The 18559-nt window shown below is 38.0% G+C and overlaps 1 protein-coding gene and 2 non-coding genes across 3 annotated transcripts; 1 reads left to right on the top strand and 2 right to left on the bottom strand.

Moving 5' to 3' along the window:
- Positions 1-7414: 7414 nt before the first annotated feature.
- On the top strand, positions 7415-14213 carry LOC141686862 (uncharacterized). The gene is made up of 10 exons (XM_074491955.1): positions 7415-7570; positions 9907-10120; positions 10955-11080; positions 11172-11330; positions 12170-12299; positions 12397-12438; positions 13077-13256; positions 13362-13404; positions 13624-13698; positions 13856-14213. The coding sequence occupies exons 1-10, from the start codon at positions 7500-7502 to the stop codon at positions 13923-13925; spliced, it is 1110 nt and encodes a 369-aa protein (XP_074348056.1). The 5' UTR covers positions 7415-7499; the 3' UTR covers positions 13926-14213.
- Positions 14214-15681: 1468 nt separating this feature from the next.
- LOC141688253 (small nucleolar RNA R12) lies at positions 15682-15756 on the bottom strand. The gene has a single exon (XR_012561709.1). It is a non-coding gene; the product is annotated as a small nucleolar RNA R12 (small nucleolar RNA).
- Positions 15757-15833: 77 nt separating this feature from the next.
- Positions 15834-15918, bottom strand: LOC141688315 (small nucleolar RNA SNORD25). Its single transcript, XR_012561765.1, has one exon. It is a non-coding gene; the product is annotated as a small nucleolar RNA SNORD25 (small nucleolar RNA).
- Positions 15919-18559: the final 2641 nt, after the last annotated feature.

The following is an 18559-nucleotide window of genomic DNA, read 5'->3' as shown; positions in this document are numbered from 1 at the left end:
TGTCCACCATGTTCTTATGAGGTTTAGTGGCTCTAGTGTTTTTCTTAAACTTCATCTTTGCAAATCTCCTGGACAGAAATGCAAGATGCTCATCAACACTATCAGAGTCATCTTGACTGGAGTTGTCTTCATTCTCAGCAACTTGCTCTTTTCCTTTGCTTGATTCCTGATATCTTGTACCATCTTTGGAGTTTGATGTAGATCTCACAGTTTCTTGTCTGCATTCCCTCTCATTTTCAGCTACCAATGCAACTGAACTTCCTTTCTTTCTCCCCTTCTCCAATACCTCATCCTGTTCCAACTCTAGTTCATTAGTCTTCAAGATTCCATATAATCTTTCAAGAGTGAAGTCCTTATAATCCTGAGAGTTTCTTAAGGAGACAGTCATGGGTTTCCATTCCTTTGGCAAGGATCTTAAGAATTTAAGATTTGAATCCTTCACCTGGTACACTCTACCATACAGCTTCAATCCATTCAACAGCTTTTGGAATCTGTTAAATGTGTCATTTAAAGATTCATTTTCTTCAAAATGAAAATACTCATACTGTTGAATGAGAAGCTGCATCTTGTTCTCTTTTACTTGTTCTGTACCTTCACACAGCAGCTGAACTGTGTCCCAAACCTCTTTGGCAGTTGAGCAATTTATCACATTATCAAACATATCCTTGTCAAGACCATTAAACAAAATGTTCATAGCCTTCTTATCCTTGTGGACTTCTTCTGTGTCTTCCATTGTCCATTCTGCTCTAGGTTTTGGAATGGATTGACCAACAACAATTGTGGCCGTAGCAACTGTGGCTACTTTGTGGGGAATGTGAGGACCATTCTCAATACAGTTTACATAACCTTCATCTTGGGAGAGTAGATGAAGGTGCATTTTCACCTTCCAGTGGTGATAACTGTCTCTTTCAAGAACTGGGATTTTTACTCCAATATCCTTCTTACTCATCTTTGTTAGATTCCAAGATCTTTAAACTCTTTGTTTGTCAAGAGCCTGCTCTGATACCAATTGTTATTTCTAGAGAACTAACAATGAGATTTACAGAAGGGGGGTTGAATGTAAATCTCAAAACTTTTTCAAGTTTTGAGCAGTTTATAAAGACTGTGTGTTCAAGATGAACAAGTGTGTGAATTGCTTTAAGCTGATACAGACAGATATATATTCAAACACAAATGTAAAGAACACAATAAACCTTTAAAAACTTTTCTGGTGGATTTGTTGTTCCACCAGAGATGGTATTTCAGAAATTCTGTGATCTAAGAATTTGATCACAGCTGCATCCTAGTACAAACTAGATAATTTTTCTCTCAAGATTTTTCTAAACAGCTCTGGAAAAATTCTTATCTAATTACTAGCTACTACTTGGTTTATATGTTACCAAGTTTACAAGTGAAGACAAGGATATATAAAATAATAAAGTAAGATCTCCACTTGTTTCTTCTCCAGTTCACTCCAGTACTTTGTTGACTTAATGCCTCTTTATACTAGAGTAGAACGGCTGCTTTTTCTGATGTTCCTGAAATTAGGCTGCCACATTTCAGTTATCTCTGTTCACCCACGTGCCTCTGTTTGTAGGTACAACCACCACTTATCAACGATTAATCAACAGAACATCCGTTGAAGCTTTCATCCGTTGATGCACTCATCCGTTGAAGGATGTTATCCGTTGAAGCTTTAGAGACATCCGTTGAAGCTTAGCTTCTCATCCGTTGAAGGTCTTTAAGTCATCCGTTGATACCACTTCATTTATACAAAATTACAAGGCATGAAATATTTACAATTGGCCTTCCTATCTGCATATCTTCTAGTAGTCAACATGACTCATAGTTTCTCTCAACTTCTAAGAATTACATCTTAAATACAGAGACTGAAATATGCTACAACACTAGACTTATTTCTAAGTAAAGCTACACCATCAACGGATAGCCAAAGTGGTCTTATCCGTTGCGGCTACAGACACTGAATTTCTACTTAAGTGTTTTGTTAAACATATCATCAAACTAATGCACATATATTCCTAACAAAAACATCCATACGTTGCTAGACAACAAGAATAGGCCAGTGAGGATGCGAGTTTGTTTTCCTTGGGTTTATTTCAAGTTTAAAAAGGCAACGTGAGCTCGAGGGTGCGAGCCGAGGAGCCCATCCCTCTACCAAATAAAGACATTTTCCATACGCGGCCAAGGTTGTGATAACCCTAGACTAGTAGTGGCAAAAGTTCATTTCTGACAAAGGAAGAAGGGGGCGAGAAAATCTTATTTGAATTGTATGGCTCGCATTATTCGAAGAGAAGACACGGGAATGAGATGCGAGCCCATGGGCCCGGCTCGCTAATTCAAGTATACATGCAAAAATTATGAGTTAGCCGCGATGTGAGCATGTTTTACTTAAAATTACCATTGTTTTTACTTGTTTTATCTGAAAAGTAGACAACGATGCGAGCTGGTGGGCTCGACCCGCTGTCAAGATGTAACACCCGCCATACACGGCCTGTGCTATGATAACCCTTGGTCAGTAGGGGCACATTAAGTTTACATAAAATAAAGAAAATTAACAAGGAAAATCAGCAAGCACGATAAAAGTAAATGCGGGCACAAAATATTTGACAATTTATACAAACAAGTTATAAATAGTTGAGCCCAAGGGTAATAAATTTCAAATACACACGCGAGGCGAGTAGGGTGCCCGCTTACCCATTCAAAAGTCTATCATCAAGTTTAATTAAATTAAGACTTTTCATCCTTCGTCTCCTTCCGGGCCTACTCAGTTACGAGCTGGGCCTGATCAGCTACAAGTCGGGCCTCCTTTGCTATTTGGGCATCCCTCTCCATCTCCAGCTTCACTCTCAGAATTCCTGGCCATTCCAGCGCTTAGAGCACCCCAATCGAAGCCAGGAACCTTGCTAATGAAAATCTTCATAAAGTTCATAGCCCCCAGGTTCCTGGCATCCGCGAGGGCGGCCTCACGGCCCATAGTCAAGGCAGATACTGAAACCTCCAGTTCGAGCACCTTCTCCTCGAGGGCCTCTTTTTCCCTCTTCCACTCATCCGCTACCAGGTCATGGGCCTCCTTCTGGTCCATTAGCGCCTTCTCATAAGATGAAGACAAGTCAAGCATCTTTTGGTTGTAATTATTCACAAGCTTAACCTTCTCCTTCCCGTGCTCGTTGACCTTGCACTGGAGGGACTTTACCTTAGAGTCTAGCTTTGAGTTTGCCTGGCCGATGGCTCGCATCTCTCGAGCCCTAGAGAGCTGGCGGTAGTACACTTCGGCAGCGACCCTGGTCAGTGCATCATTATTGGCCTCGAGAGAAGTAGAGGTCCAATTTTTCACATCCTTGTCGCTGACATTGGCCTGAGCGAGCCGGCCAAACGTGGTCGCCACCGCATTAACAGATGAAGAAGTGGGAAGATGGGCATCAGATGGAGCAACCTTTTTCGGGTCGGGCTCTCCGGTTTTCCCATCCTTAGGGCCATGATGTCTTTTTAGCCGAGGAGAGGGCCCTCCGCTCTTGAGATGCTCAGTAAGGGTGGTCATGCGAGCTGGAGGAATCACTTGAGTGCGAGCTGACGTGGTCGCAGCAACGGGTTATACCGGGCCCGAGGTCGCGGCTTGCTCAGCCTCCTCTATGAAGGTAATGGGCGAGATGGCCATTTCTGAAAGATAACAATAAACAATAAATTAGTAACAGCAGGATGCGTGCAGGATAAAAGCTTAAACAATTTAAAAAAGATGCAAGCGAAAAAGAGATGCAGGAAATAAAAATGCAATGTAAAGTGAGATGCGAGTAGAAAATATTAAATGCGAGCACATGAGCTCGCATATGCGGGCCCGATATTCTTTCCTCTTTTATTTGACTTCTTCTTTTGAGGAGTCAGCCTCACTCCTTCCTTCAAAAACCCACACGCGACCAGGTTTGAGGTCGTTATGAGTTTTCGGATGTCCCTGTCCGTTCTGGGAAGTCCTAAAAGGCTGTCTGCGTTTTTTTTCCTGCCCATGAAGGACTGTGCGAGGTGGGGTGATTGAAGATGAGTAAAAAGGTTGATTGTTAAAAAAGAGCTATTATAAAGAAAAGAAATCCGGCCAGAAAGGACTTGTCTTACATGGGTTGTAGTAGAAGTTAGTCTGAACTAGAGGCACCTCGTGAATGTAGAAGTAGGGGCTCTTCCGCTTCCTTGAGTTGCTCGGCCCATTGTGGATAAGGTTTTTCTTGTTCAAGTATGGATAGAAAGAGAGATAGAAATACCCAAAGTCGTTTGGCTAGTGCTTCAAGTTGAAAAAGTAATCTAGTTGCCTCGCGGTTAGAGGAGGGTACCCGAAATTATGGTACATGATGTATAGAGCGAGGGCGGTCCGGTATCCATTCGGGTTGATCTGCAAGGGTGTGAGCTGGTAATAGTCACTGACGTCCCTAATGAAAAGGTGGAGAGGTGAAGAGATTCCTAGCCTTAGCAAGAAAGTGGACAAAACCATGCGAGTCACCCTGCCTCCATTCTCTTGGTGGTTGAACCTATAGCATCGCATGTGCGGCCTGAGCAAGATAACGTGGCCCTCGAGCTGAAATTATTCAATGAGCTCGGACAGATGCTTTTGAGTATGTGAGGTGGGCAGGTCGCGACAAGCGAGCACCTTTATCTCCTCGGCCGAGGTGGAACTGTCTTCCCCATCTGGGATGATCTGCTCCTTAAAAATAAGTTCACCCTCAAGTTCAGGCTAGGCAGGGGGTATGTAAGGCTCAGGAGAGGCCGCAGGAACGTAGTTGTAGTTGCAGATTTTGAATTGGCTTGTCACATCTGCCACTTCCTCACTTTGAGGGGAATCATAAGACCAATGCGAGTCGTCTTCTTCACCCTTGAGCCCCAAGATGGGATACTCCGCGCAACAGGCTCATTCCCTCTCTTAGTGTCATAGTAGGCACTACCCAGGTCGCTGTCAGTAGACTCAGAGTCAAGATGAATGGGGTCGAGGTCATTGGCCGCAACTTGCTTAAGGCGAGCCTCTCACTCTCTCTTCAGCCATTTCCCTCAGAATCTCCTCGGCCCGTTCTTTGTCTATAGGGGCGGGCTCACGGTGTAAAAGTTCCTCCACACCAAGAGATGCCGGTATCTTGGAAAGGTCCACAGGCCTATTTCCCCAGTCATAAATGTTAGTCTCCATGGTGTAGTCTTCAGGGTTAGGATCGAGGTGAATGTTCAGCGAGCCGGAGCCACTGGCTCGCATCGAGTTCTTAACTCGAGCAATGTTTAGATCCCCTTGGGGGTGATAGCAGAACTGGTAGAAATAGGTTGGCTGAGGCGGCCAGAAAGGGAGGTCAGCTCACGTTGAAAGTCCTTTGAGCCTCGTTGCTCAGGTCGGTATTGGTTTAGTGGAGATGGAGTAGCTGAAGAGCGAGCCTGGCTGGCAGATGAATGAGTCGGACTCGAAGAAAAGCGGGACGAGCCGTAGGAGCGGGCTGGAGACGCACTCGACATCTGTAAAAGATGGTGAATATTAGTGTGTGGCCCTAAAAAAATAGAAACAAGTATGGGGTCGCACCTAAGTGTCCTCACGTCACACACGGGGTCGCGCCTAAGTATCTATGCGGGTAGAAAGACGGGCTCACATCGTAGTTCGTGATTGTGTGTGGGCTCGCATCGAACAGGTGGTGTGCGCGCGCATGGTACATATGAACAAACAATGATGAAGATGAATGATTAAAGATCAAAAGGGTACCTGTAAGTGAATCGTAGGATGATCCTGATAAATATGTTCCCGGAGAATATCGCCGCCGATAGACGATTCTTGTGGTGATGATGGTTTTCGCCATGGTAGATCCTTAAGCAAAATGGGCAGCAGTTTGGTAAGTGTTCTTGGAATTGTGAGAAATGAAATGAGAATCTCACATATTTATAGGGGATAAGAGAGAGAAAAGGGGAGCGCCACGCGTCATCATCTCAAACGATGACACGTATCCCTACGCCAGTTGTCCTATAGTTGTCATGGGTTTAAACACTCATGACCATTGAAAGGCATGCGAGGCGGCTGGGTGCGACTTCGTGGGCTCGCACTCGCGGGGTCAAAAAATCTAATGTTGGAAAATTCCTAGCCTCAAGATGCGACCAGGATTTTTGGGGTAGTTGTTATGCCCGCTTTCGGTTATGGGCCATAAACAGGTCCCCATAGGTGCATTGAAGAGCTGGGGTCTCACATATGAGCTAGAATTGAGGATTCATGTGACTTGGGCCAACACACGCGAGCTGTGCTCGTTACGTGCGAGCTGGGCTCACATGTGAGCTGGACCCACATGTGAGCTGGGCTCAAGTGCCTACACGTGAGTTGGGCTCGTGACATGCGAGCTGAGCTCTCATATGAGAGTGGGGCTCATGAGTTGGTATATGAGCTGGGCTCGTAACAAGTGAGATGGGCTCAGGTGCCCATATGCGAGCTGGGCTCGTGAGCCCACATCTTGTGGAAAATAAAGGAAAAATCATATTTATTGATTTAGAGAAAAGGCGGTGCGGGCCGAGGCGACCAGGCCAACTTGTGTTTGAGGACTTTGTGTATAATATGGCAAGTAACTCATAAATGACTGAGTTGCTCGTAAATTTCGGGGCCGACACGGGGTATTCCTACAATCACGGGAAGAAATGCGGAGATACCGCGAGATTGTAGGAAGCGTGTGGAGCCGGTCGAGATTTACGTGACTAATTGGCTAAAGGTCTGACTTTATCAAGGGCTTGGGCTGCAAGGGTCGAATAACCCTAACCCTAGCTTATGTGATTTGCTCCCCAAGAACTACGTGAGACTTGATCTTTATAAATAGGGTACGTAGACACTTGCATGAGACATAGGTCGACATTTGATAGAGAATAATAAAAACATATTCTTTCTTGAGTAGTCACCCTACAAGATTAGCCACCACCATATACAACTTTCCTCCGCCTTCAAACACCATCCTTAATCTTTGTTCCAACCATCAACCTTTAAAACACTCTTATACGAAATTCTCCCTATAGCATATATATTAAAAATTTATAAAAAAATTAAAATTAAAATAAGTAAATTTTAGGAAATCATAAATTGTATATATATATATATATATATATACAAGGCATAGTTTTAAAGATCCCAATTTTATCGATTAATCTTGATTAATCCTTTACAAGTCACGTGACCGATCCGATTTTTGAAATCGATTAATCCTTGTTTGTTTTTCTTGATCGGTATATTGCAAATAAATAATCATATATAATATAGAATTTGAATTAAATTCAATTAATTATAAATCAACAATATGATAAATAAATAAATAAATAAATAAATATATATATATAGTTTATAATATAAAATACATAATCGTTTCAATTAATCACGTATTCCCCCGTTAATCCTAAATGACTACGTTGTCAACCGATGAAATAAAATGTACAGTTTTTTTAAAATCCTTGACAAAACCCAATTGTGACAGGTGAAGATCATAAAATCAAGTCCTCAACTCGGCGGTTGCGGTCCATTAAACATGGCCGATAATTCATCCAGAAAGCGCAAGCTCCCCGACGACTTGGATCTTTTCGACAAGCCTAAAAAAGAGTATGCCCCTTTCGCCTCTTGTATCTATACACACGCTTGTATCTACTTATTTCCCTAACTAGTTTAAAATATCAAACCCTAATCTAATTTGTTGTAATTTTTAATTAATCTCCGTTTCTTTACAAATTGAAGCTGAGAGTCTGTAGTTGTAGCTGTTAATTTTGTGTTTGTTTACTTGTATTGCATAGGTTTGCGTATTAGGGTTTGTTTAGCTGTTAGGGCTTGTTGTATTTGTATGTCGGAAATTGCTTGATTTTTTTATCTGTTAGGGATTTTCACGCACTAATTACTATTCAGGTTTTTTTGTTTGGTACGTAGGGGAACACGATGAGTAGTAATGTGTTTAAATGTTGTAAATTGCTCGATCATAATACTTTTGTTGTGTCTTAAAAGTTAGACTCATGTAGTGTCCGTATGTCATCGAGCTAGTTTTTTAATATATTTTTTTTCCAACCTCAGGGGTGGGAGGGGAGGGTTGTGTTTCTTATAATAAGATAAAAGGATGATAATTGTTGTTGGTATGAATTTGAAGATGTGGCTTTCGTAAGTTATTGCAAAATGCATAAGATAGACGAACGAGAGTGTTTAAATGTTGTAAATTGCTCGATCATAATACTTTTGTTGTGTCTCAGAAGTTAGACTCATGTAGTGTCCGTATGTCATCGAGCTAGTTTTTTAATATATTTTTTTTCCAACCTCAGGGGTAGGGGGGGGAGGGTTGTGTTTCTTATAATAAGATAAAAGGATGATAATTGTTGTTGGTATGAATTTGAAGATGTGGCTTTTGTAAGTTATTGCAAAATGCATAAGATAGACGAACGAGAGTGTTTTGTTTTGTTTGTTATTTGGTTTATACAAGTAACTTTCATCTGAAGCTATATGCCTATATCTGTATGAATTGTGGATGACTTTGTTGAAAGTCTATTACTCAACCCGATTTGTAAGTGCTTGATTAATAGTCGCTGTATTTATTTATTTTTAGGATTCCCTATCTCTGGACATGCGTTTTATCAAAAAGATGGGTAAAACTCTGGACCACACTTCCCTATCTAAATTTTTCAAAATTTGACACAGTTAGTTTCTGGCAAAACCTTTTGAGTCCTGTTTATCCTAACTTTGTCGTTCATATTACCAATAATCGTAATCATCAGTCCTTTATAACCACTCTAAAAATAGATTTAAGGCCTTTCGAGGTAGTGGAGGCTGATACTATTGTAGAATTATGCCGTTCGTCACAATGTTCAGCAAATTCATATTTCTAACGGGTTTCTTAACTTTGGACTGGTTTCCCCTGTGCTTAAAACGTTACATCTTATTGGAGACATTATTTGCATCTTGATCATGTATTTGGAATGATGAAAGCATCATGAGTTTAAAAGGATACAAGAACTTAACGACATTAGCTTTAGCAGTAAACACTAAATGGTATTCCTATTTCGAGGCCTTCAATATAGATTGTCCCCATCTTGAAAATCTAACCATATTACTCATTGGATGTTATCCGAATTCAAATTGTAATTTTGTGATATCTGCTCCAAATCTGTCCTACTTTAAGTTTGGTTGTCTGGATAGTCATTTATCAGCGGTGAAGGTTCGTAAATCAAACCCTCTTATATCTACACACACAGGCGCTTGTATCTACTTGTTTGAGCTAACTAGTAATAAAATATCAAACCCTAATTTGATTTATTTTAATTTATCTCCGTTTCTGTACAAATTAAAGCTGAGACTCTGTTGTTGTAGCAGTTACTTTCATGTTTGATTACTTGTGCTTATATTTGCGTATTAGGGTTTGTTAATTCTATTTCGGGGTTTTATTGTTTGGTACATGGGGGAATGCGTTGAGTAGTTATGCATTTGTATGTCGGAAATTGCTTGATTTTGTTTAGTTGTTAGGGCTTTTCATTTACTAATTAGGTTTTTTATTGTTTGGTACGTAGGGGAACACGTACACGTTGAGTAGGTATGTGTTTGGATGTTGTAAATTGCTCGATTATAATACTTTTTTTGTGACTTAAAAGTTAGAATCACGTAGCGTCGTATGTGATCGAGCTAGTTTTTTATATTTATTTTTGCTACCTCGGGGGGTTGTATTTCTTATTATAAAAGTACTATGCTGTTGGTTTAAATTTTAAGATGAGGCTTTCAAAAGTTATTGCAAGATGCATATGATAGACGAACGAGAATGTTTTGTTTTGTTTGTTATTTGTTTTTACACAAGTAACTTTCATCGGAAGCTATATCTATATGAATTGTGGATGACTTTGTTGAAAGTCTATTACTCAACCTGATTTTCAAGTGCTTGATTAATAGTCACTGTATTCATCTATTTTCAGGGAAAAAAAGGTGAGATTTCCAAAGGGGAAGAAGGTGAAGCAAGGGGATCAGGTTCCAGTTATTCAAAAACCAGATGAGGAGGAGGATGTTCAGCCCGAGACAGAAGCTCAAATTGCTGCGAGAGAGCGTGCGTTACGTCGCAAAATGAACACTCCTATTGAGGAGGACACTGATATGTTGCATGATATATCAGTTGCTGAAGTGCAGTACAAGGTATGTTCTTCACATTCTGTATGAATCGGTTCATGGTTGTTCAAAACTATAATAAATTTCAATATACTCTTGTCTCCTTAAATACATGTTGTTGGTATAAGTTTTTTACCTTCTACAACATGATCTAAGATCAGTGTGTGTTACAGTACTTACTATGTAAATCTACTTAAGATAGACACAAAATTTAATGATTAATTCGAGGACCCTTGTTTTTTAATTATAAATTTATCGAGACTCGGAGCCACTAGTCTGATAGAATTTTCATTTAAAAATCTTCATTCTGTGAAATATCTGTTAGCGAACACCTTATCTGTATTCCAAATATATGTAATATTATGGTAATTACTATTGCAAAACTCCAAAATTAACAGACTTTAGATTAATTTTTTGATTCACAAGTGAGAGGACTATTGGAGCATGATTACAGTTTGCACTGAAATGTTATAACTTATGAGTTATATAAGCAATGTGTGCAGTGGGCTTGTTAAGCAAACTGATCTGTCATTAAAGTTTCAGTAGATTATTATCTAATCATAAAAGCCAAAATGAGATTCATAAATTGATTTGTGTGTCCAACTATGCAATGTGTAGCTCATTAGCAATTGTAGATATATTTGCAATGGCATCTAATAATGAAACTATACATCATTAATATATGTGTACATATACGTCCGTAACTATCATGGTTATGGGGCAATGCATCTTTACCATTACATAATTTACGATCTGGACTGCTTGCTTTCTGGGGTACACATCTTTGTTCAAGTTGATATTTTTTTTTTGTAATTGGAGCCGACGAAAAGGATTGTTAGTAATGACAAGTAATTTTGGCAGGATAATGACACTCTTGTCGATGATGGGGTTAACATAGAGCCTTTTAATCTGGAGAAGGAGAATAAAGAAGGCTTTTTTGATGATACTGGAAACTATGTTGAGTACGTTAGTAAGAAACAGATCAAGGTACTTGTCTAGTTGTCTAACTTATTCAGGAGTGACTTATCATATGTTACATGATGAACATGCATGACAATCTGTTCTTTTCTTCTTGCAGGATGCATGGCTTGATAATATTGATAATACTTATGTTGACCCGAAATTGGCCGGTAAAAGGGTAGAAGTAGCTGATGAGGATGAGAGCACTGAACTTTCATCTAGAGAAATTGGGTTGATGAAGAGACGGATGGCAGATGTTCTTCTTTCTGGTGAAACTGTAAGCTTTTAATTTAAAATTAGTATCTCTATTGCTCGTGCATCTTATTTGTGCTATTAGTCAATCCATGTTAGTTGTAGTCCTGAGACTCCAAAATGTTGTCTCCTCCTAAGGTGAAATCATTGGATGTTGAAAATGTTCATAAAACAACCAGCTAACCGCTGTTAGTCGTAGATAGATTCACCTGAATTATTTTGAATACTTAAAGGATTTTATGTTGAAACTCAGCAAACTGACCTCCGTCTGGCCGATGCTCTTGATAAGCAGTAGATATATTCAGTTTCTTTGTGAATCATACTTTCAAGTAGTGGATTGCAGTAATAGGACCATCTAGCAAGATTGTGCGTATTTAAGTGTACAGAATTTTTACTTTCTGCAATATTGATCGTGAGCGAGTCTTCTAAACGGTATAATCGATCTTGGATCACATTTCACTAAAATACATTGCAACATCACATGTGAAGGGACAAAAATTGCTCACTGTAAACTAAAACGAAATATAATTCCGACCTTTTAATTAGGTTGGAAAGAGCATACTGTATAGCAGACAACCGGATGGTGATATTATTGCAGGGCAAATCTCCTAAAACTATTAAAACCATCTTGTAGTTTTGCTCCTATATCGCTTACATATTGATTATATCTAGAATGTTGACATTCGGGGACAAACAGAATAACAGATGCAACACTTTTGCGCTACTCTCTCTGTTACTGTTACACGATATATATGTTATGATTATAAGAAGTTATTAAATCATGTGAAATTGAGAGCTTTTCCCACACCAACCACATTTTCCTGTTGGGGTCTTGACTTGCTATGGATTTCTGTTACTTTTCAGGTTTTGCAAGCTTTGAGAAGACTTAAAGGAAGTTCCACTAACAAGAAAGAAAAGATGTCTGCTGAAACAAAAGTAATTTTTGATCAGTTAACGGAAGATGCTATGAGGCTAATGGAAAATGGCGATTACAGTTGAGATTGTTCATTTCGCCTTCAGTTTTTCAATACAAATAGTTGATTATAAAATCTCCAACTTAACTCCGTTGTTTCTCTACATTTATTATGCAGATGTATATGATGAAAATAAGGAGGTTTTCCAAAGAGAGGCAGGTTTGTGATTCCTATACTATATACTTTTTTTGTAGTAGTCTGGTAGAATGTTTTTTGTTCAATTTAGAAGAGAAACACGTGAAATATGCTCTAATGTTTAGATGCATATTTAGATGTTTTTTGTTCAATTTAGAAATATTAAATCTAAGTTTGTGATTCCATCTTGTCTTTTGCTGACTTACAGTTCTCCCTCCATAATCCATATCTGGATTTGGTTTTGATCAAACAGAACTAGTTGTAGTGAATTATTTCTTTTCTTGCGTAATTTGTTTTCCCACAGTTACATATCTCCCTTCTGTGAAGTGGCACATAATCATTCATTTCTCAAGTGAAGAATTCTACCAAGTCCTATATTTGGCTCTGTTTGGTTCCTACACACCCTTTGGTTACACATAATCTTTTGCCTCTGTTTTATATTTGCTTCGATCTTGGATCCTGTAGAAAGATCCATTAAGAAGGCAACAAGTCATCAGTTTACAAATTGACTAATTGAGGAAGCCCACTAATTAATAGGCATATTAAGGAAGAGCTAAATAATCCGTGAAACCTGTTATAGTCATCTGATTTCTCTATTGCTATGTGCATTACAATCCTGAAAATGTGTTGCTAAGTGTCTGAATTGTGATTTTCTCTTTCAGAAGGATATGAAAAATTAGCGCATTTAAGAGGTGAAGGTACATCTGCGGATTCAGGACCGGGTGATGATTCACTTGATATGTTTGCCGAAGATGATGAAAAGGCTAATGCTAACCCTGCTGGTGGTGTCAGTGATTTGGTTTCTGGCTCAAATAGCAACGGCAACAATCAACCTTCTGAAAGTAAGTTTAAAAACCTGAAATCCCTCTAGTTCCTACATACTAAAATACCATGTAATTTTTTTAGCATTTAATGTTTAACTGTCTTGTAATCATTTCCCTTTGTAGGTGGTTCCTTGCAGAATGATTATATTTACGATGAATCTTCTGGGTATCTCTCTTTCAACTGATCTCTTCCTTCTCCGCTCCAAAAAATATACATGTTGAATTTGAAAAACATTAGTATTGTTTCTTGTTGCATTTTTTAAGCAAGATGTGCAACTGATAATTTGCTTGCACTGTTATATTTCATTTTCCATTTTTTTGTTTATTATTTTTCCTCCACAAACAAATTATTTTCCGGTTATTATATGATTGTTTATTTTCTCAGGTACTACTATAGCAGTAGTACGGGTTACTACTATGACCCGTCTTCAGGGTTGTACTGTTCAGCTTCTGGACAATGGTAATGGGCAAAACTTTTCTTTTTTCCATCTAAATTTCAACTTTTTTTTGAGAAATTTTGAAGGAAATTGCTAGAAATTATGCATTTTGTATGTATTGGTAGTCGGCTGTATTGTATTTAAAGTTGTTTGAGGTGACTTATTTGCTTATTGCTTTAGGTATTCATACAATGAGGAAACAATGGCATGGGAAGAAGTGCAAGGATCTGAAACCACTTTGAATCAATAGGCTTTGTATTGACTATCTAAGCTCGAGGAATTCAGTAGGTGTTTAAGGCCATCTTTGTTATTTGTGCGATCTAAAAAAGGCTCCGTAGAAAAGATATGCATCAAGCCAGTATTTTCTCATCACTGGGTCATGGTGTTCCTTGCTCTAGTGTTCCAACTGTGTTAAAATTAGAAAAGTATTGCAAGTGTCTAGTCTGAATGCAGTTTGCTCCAAGCAGAAGGTAGTAACAGTGTCATACATACATCATACATGTGACTTTGTGTTCAATCAAAATCTTGTTTTGTTGCAGCTTTGCAGTTGAGTGTTCGGTCAATTGTTTAGTTGCTATATTGTTGGCAACAAACCTGGTTGAAAATATATTTTTTAAAAAAATAAAATTTGGACGGTTCAATTTTTTCAGTTTGAACCGTAATAAATGTTGATTTAGTTTTGGTTTTCGGAAAACTGAGTAGTGATACATAGTAATCTTCCATGAGTGAAACACGAAACTAACAAGTTATTATCCTTAAATGTAATGAAAAGACTAAACAACTTTGATTTCGCTTGCGCGTCTGCATAATACGCATTTTACAACACCGATGATGGAATATACAAGAATACCAAAAAAACATAGCGTTCTTAATGAAATGATTGAGAGAAAGAGTCTTTGTACACATTTTTTTGGTTGCTGCAATACTGGAGGTGAGTGGAGTCCTGTGAACAGTAGTATATCGAGGTTGCGTGACGTTTGACTTGTGTACACTGCAAACATCTTTTGTGAAATATATCCCCAAAAACAATTACAACATCTTTTGTAGTTGTGCTCCAATATATCAGCTACATATTGAATATTTCCAGGACATTGATATTCGGAGACAAAAAGATGCAATTAAATTTCATGCAGAATCAAGAGCTTTTCCGGCACCAACTGCATTTTCTTGTTGGGGTCTTTAACTTACTGTGGATTTTTGCCGCTTTTCAGTCTTTGCAAGCTCTAAGAAGTCTGAAAGATGTTCCACTAGAAAGAATGAAAAGATGTCTGTTCCACTAGAAAGAATGAAAAGATGTCGGGAGTAATTGACCGGACGCTAGACCCAAAAAAGGGACGAAACACCTGTGATCCACTTTTCAAACGTGAATAAACAGATTTTCGAGTGAGGGGATGTTAAGATATTAGATATAATCCTGATAAGCCCAATTAAATGTCATACATTTGTGTTGCAGATGACATTATCATGATAATTTGGAGGTTTTCCAAAGAGAGCCATGTTTGTGATTCTTCTATAGTATACATTTTGTGAAGTAGTCCAGTTGAATGATTTCATTCTCTTTAGAAAATATTAAACTTGTTCATTTGCCCTCATCTTTCATTTTTCAAGTGAAGAATTCAACCAAATTACTTTTTGTCTTTTGTGGAAGAAACTCCTCTACTTCTATCATCTGATTTATTACTTTTTGTGGAAGAATTAAACCAGTTATTGTCATCTGATTTATCTACTGCTATGTGCACTTCATCCTGAATATGAGTTACCAAGTAACTAACTTGTGATCACTTGGATAATTGAGATTTCAATTCGGTTAACGGAAATATTTTATACCTCATTCTCATTGAAATGAAAATCCAAACAGATTCTGTGTTTAGGATAATTCTTTTGCCACATCAGAAATTATACAGGCTATAGCAACTTATTTTGCGGGTGTTTTCTAATAATCTAGTTGAAAAATTGTCACAACAAAAATTACGATACACAAATAAAAATAATAATTATAGTAAACGGAGAGTCAGAAGTAGCTGGTAAGTAAACATGGATTATTCATTGGGAATCCGAATGATTTCTTTCATCATACTCTCCTCCTATACAATTTTAAAATTTAAAAAATAAAAAAAAAACATTCGCACAAACAATATAAAGAAGAGGAAGATTAGACAACAACTCAGTCCCTTAGATGTTCATAATGAATTGCGATCATCTTCGCACATCATTACAGGTCTGTATGACTCATCATCGTTGTCGTCCCTTACATAAATCACAGTGGCATTAAGAAATATGATTTACCAATACATATCTATGGTTTATAGTGCTGAAAACACAGCGACATATTTATAAATCTGTGATTTACCAATACATCTCTGCGTTTTTAGTACTAAAAACACTCCGGAGAATCACAACTGTTTTTTATAAATAAGTATATAGCTGTACTAATGTCCTCCGTATCAAACATGTGAAAAGAGAGAAATTTAAGAAAAGAACAGCACGCTAAATATTGCTTCAAGGGAACGAGTCGATCAGAAATTAATTTTATTCTGCCGACCAGATTGAGAAGCCTTGGAAAAAATTATATTAATGAATCGTCAAAATTTAAATAACAACATAAAAATTTTGGCTACAGAAGAGAAAGAGGCGAGTCATGAACCCTAATGTTGGCCATGTCAAAAACTTTCAACTAGGAGGTTTTATTTTATACTGGTTAGTTAGTGGGTTTCAATGGGCTTTTCTATCATATGATTGGGCGTGATTCATGATCTATTTTAATTCCCTAACTAATTTACGTTGGCCCAATTTTGTTTTTTCAAGTATTTTTGTTTTATTAAATAATAAAAAAAAGGAGAGGCAAGAACAAAGATGGGTAAAAAAACAAAATACCCCACATTTAAATAAAAATGCCCAAAATGCTGATTGGCGGGATGATCCGCCCCAAATACCCATTAAAAATGCATTTGAAAGATGCGTGAATGCGTATTCAAATTTGGCAATTAGTGAATATGTTCCTTTAAATAAAATAAAGGAATGCGCATTCTCGGAATGCGTGTTCTTTGTTTTTTTATAAAGTTGAATACGCATGTGTAGAATGCGTATACAGTGGGCATTTTGGGCGGAATGTACCGCAAATCAGCATTTTAGGCAGTTGAAACTGGAAATAGTGTATATTGAGCATTTTTTCAACAAAAATTTTGTTTAGGCAACTTTGCAGCTTAAATTGGTTTAAACTTTAAATTCACACACTTTTTTTGACAATTAAAATAATTTAAAAAATTATAAACATGTCATGTTTAGAATTCTCAAGTTTCCACGTGCAGAATTGTTCCCATCTCTGTTGACTTGTCCCTTGGAGTTTTTTGAAGGGCGCAATAATGTGTTTCGTATCAATGAAAATGTCATGTGCATCTCATTAGAGGACGTAATGTATATGACGGACTTGCGAATTAGTGGTCTCCCGGTCATTAGAAAATCCAACTGTGATCCCAAAGGATTCGCTCGGGAGTTTGGGATTGGAGCAACTAAAGTCCATAATATTTCAACAATTAGTTCAATAGCAAAGAATGTGAACTTCGATTATGCTACATGGAAGAAGGTTGTTTTATTGCTTATCGTGAGATGTTTTATTGTGTCTGCTGCTACTGGGCATACTGTGTGTACCACTTACTTGAAGATGATTCGAAATTCCAAAAAATTGGACTCTAACGCTTGGGGAGCAGCGCTTTTGGCCTTTCTCTACAAAGGCATCGGTGACTGCGTTGTTGATCATAAGAGCAATCTTGACATCAACAGATGACTAGTTACAGTAAGTTTATAATCTCCCTGTTCTCTCTCTCAGTCTCTATTTCTAGTCTTTTATACCCTCTGCAACTTTAGATTTCCGCACTCATAACCTAGTTCTTAAGAATCAATATGTATTGCTCGACAGGACTTTTTCCTATTACGTATTCCGAAACTGCGGGAGTTATTTGGCATCGATTTAGGCCAACTAAATGTGCCGATTTTGAGTAGCTTTATTGAAAAGGTCAAGGAACTTAGTCGCAATAAGAAGAAGGACTATACCGAAGGCCTGATAAACATTTTTCAGAATCTTTCCGCTGATATAAGTTTAAACTTCCTTAGCCATATAAATCTGATTATTTAGATGCATTGTTACTATAGTATAAATAACACTATATTTATACTATATTTTCAAATCAATCATCTACGTTTATACTATGTTTATTCTGCAGGATATCGAGTGGAAGCCATATGATTTGAGGCTTCGCGATCAGTTCGGTGAAGCCGAACATGCGAGAACCACCTATGTTGGTCCAATTTTTTGTAACAACCATGTGTATCACCATTTACCGCACCTTGCTGCTAAACAATTCAGTGAACTATATCACTATGTCATTGATTGGAATAGGCAGCCTCGTATAATTAAAATCAAAATAAACAGTGGTGCGCATAAACAGAGATTGAAAGATCACTACATTCATGAGATTGCTATGTGAATGACAGGAACACAAGACCGAGATATTATGTTTCCCCTAAAAACCTTTAAGAGGAGGAAGAAAGTTGACAGAGAATAGATGATAGAAGAGTACAGAGTACAGGGGACAAGTTTAAGAATAAAGATGGTCATGCTTTAACAAACTTGTAGTCCCCATTTAAGGTTAATGCTCTTCATGTGTTAATGCAGGTTTCCAGGGAAGACTGTGTCCCACGAAGGCAGCAACATAAATGAAGATGTTGATGCGATGATAAAAGCAGTCAAGAAGAGATTTGAAGTTGGTGCCTTTGTTAGTACATATGTATTATTTTTATACGTGAGGTAAATTTTTATATATATATATATATATATATTCTTGAATTATAGCTATTTGAGATTGTCAAATTTATACCAATTCCCGT

Source organism: Apium graveolens, chromosome 9, assembly GCF_009905375.1.
Source record: "Apium graveolens cultivar Ventura chromosome 9, ASM990537v1, whole genome shotgun sequence".
NCBI classification, from domain to species: domain Eukaryota; kingdom Viridiplantae; phylum Streptophyta; class Magnoliopsida; order Apiales; family Apiaceae; genus Apium; species Apium graveolens.
Note: the sequence above shows the minus strand (reverse complement) of the source record. Positions and strands in the feature narration are given on the sequence as shown.

What these genes read in the sequence shown, in the direction of transcription:
- LOC141686862 (XM_074491955.1), top strand. Translation starts at nt 7,500, where the DNA reads ATGGCCGATAATTCATCCAGAAAGCGCAAGCTCCCCGACGACTTGGAT. An exon ending in AATGGAAAATGGCGATTACA is followed by an intron (nt 12,300 to 12,396) that starts GTTGAGATTGTT and finishes TTTATTATGCAG; the next exon opens with ATGTATATGATGAAAATAAG. An exon ending in CAACAATCAACCTTCTGAAA is followed by an intron (nt 13,257 to 13,361) that starts GTAAGTTTAAAA and finishes TTCCCTTTGTAG; the next exon opens with GTGGTTCCTTGCAGAATGAT.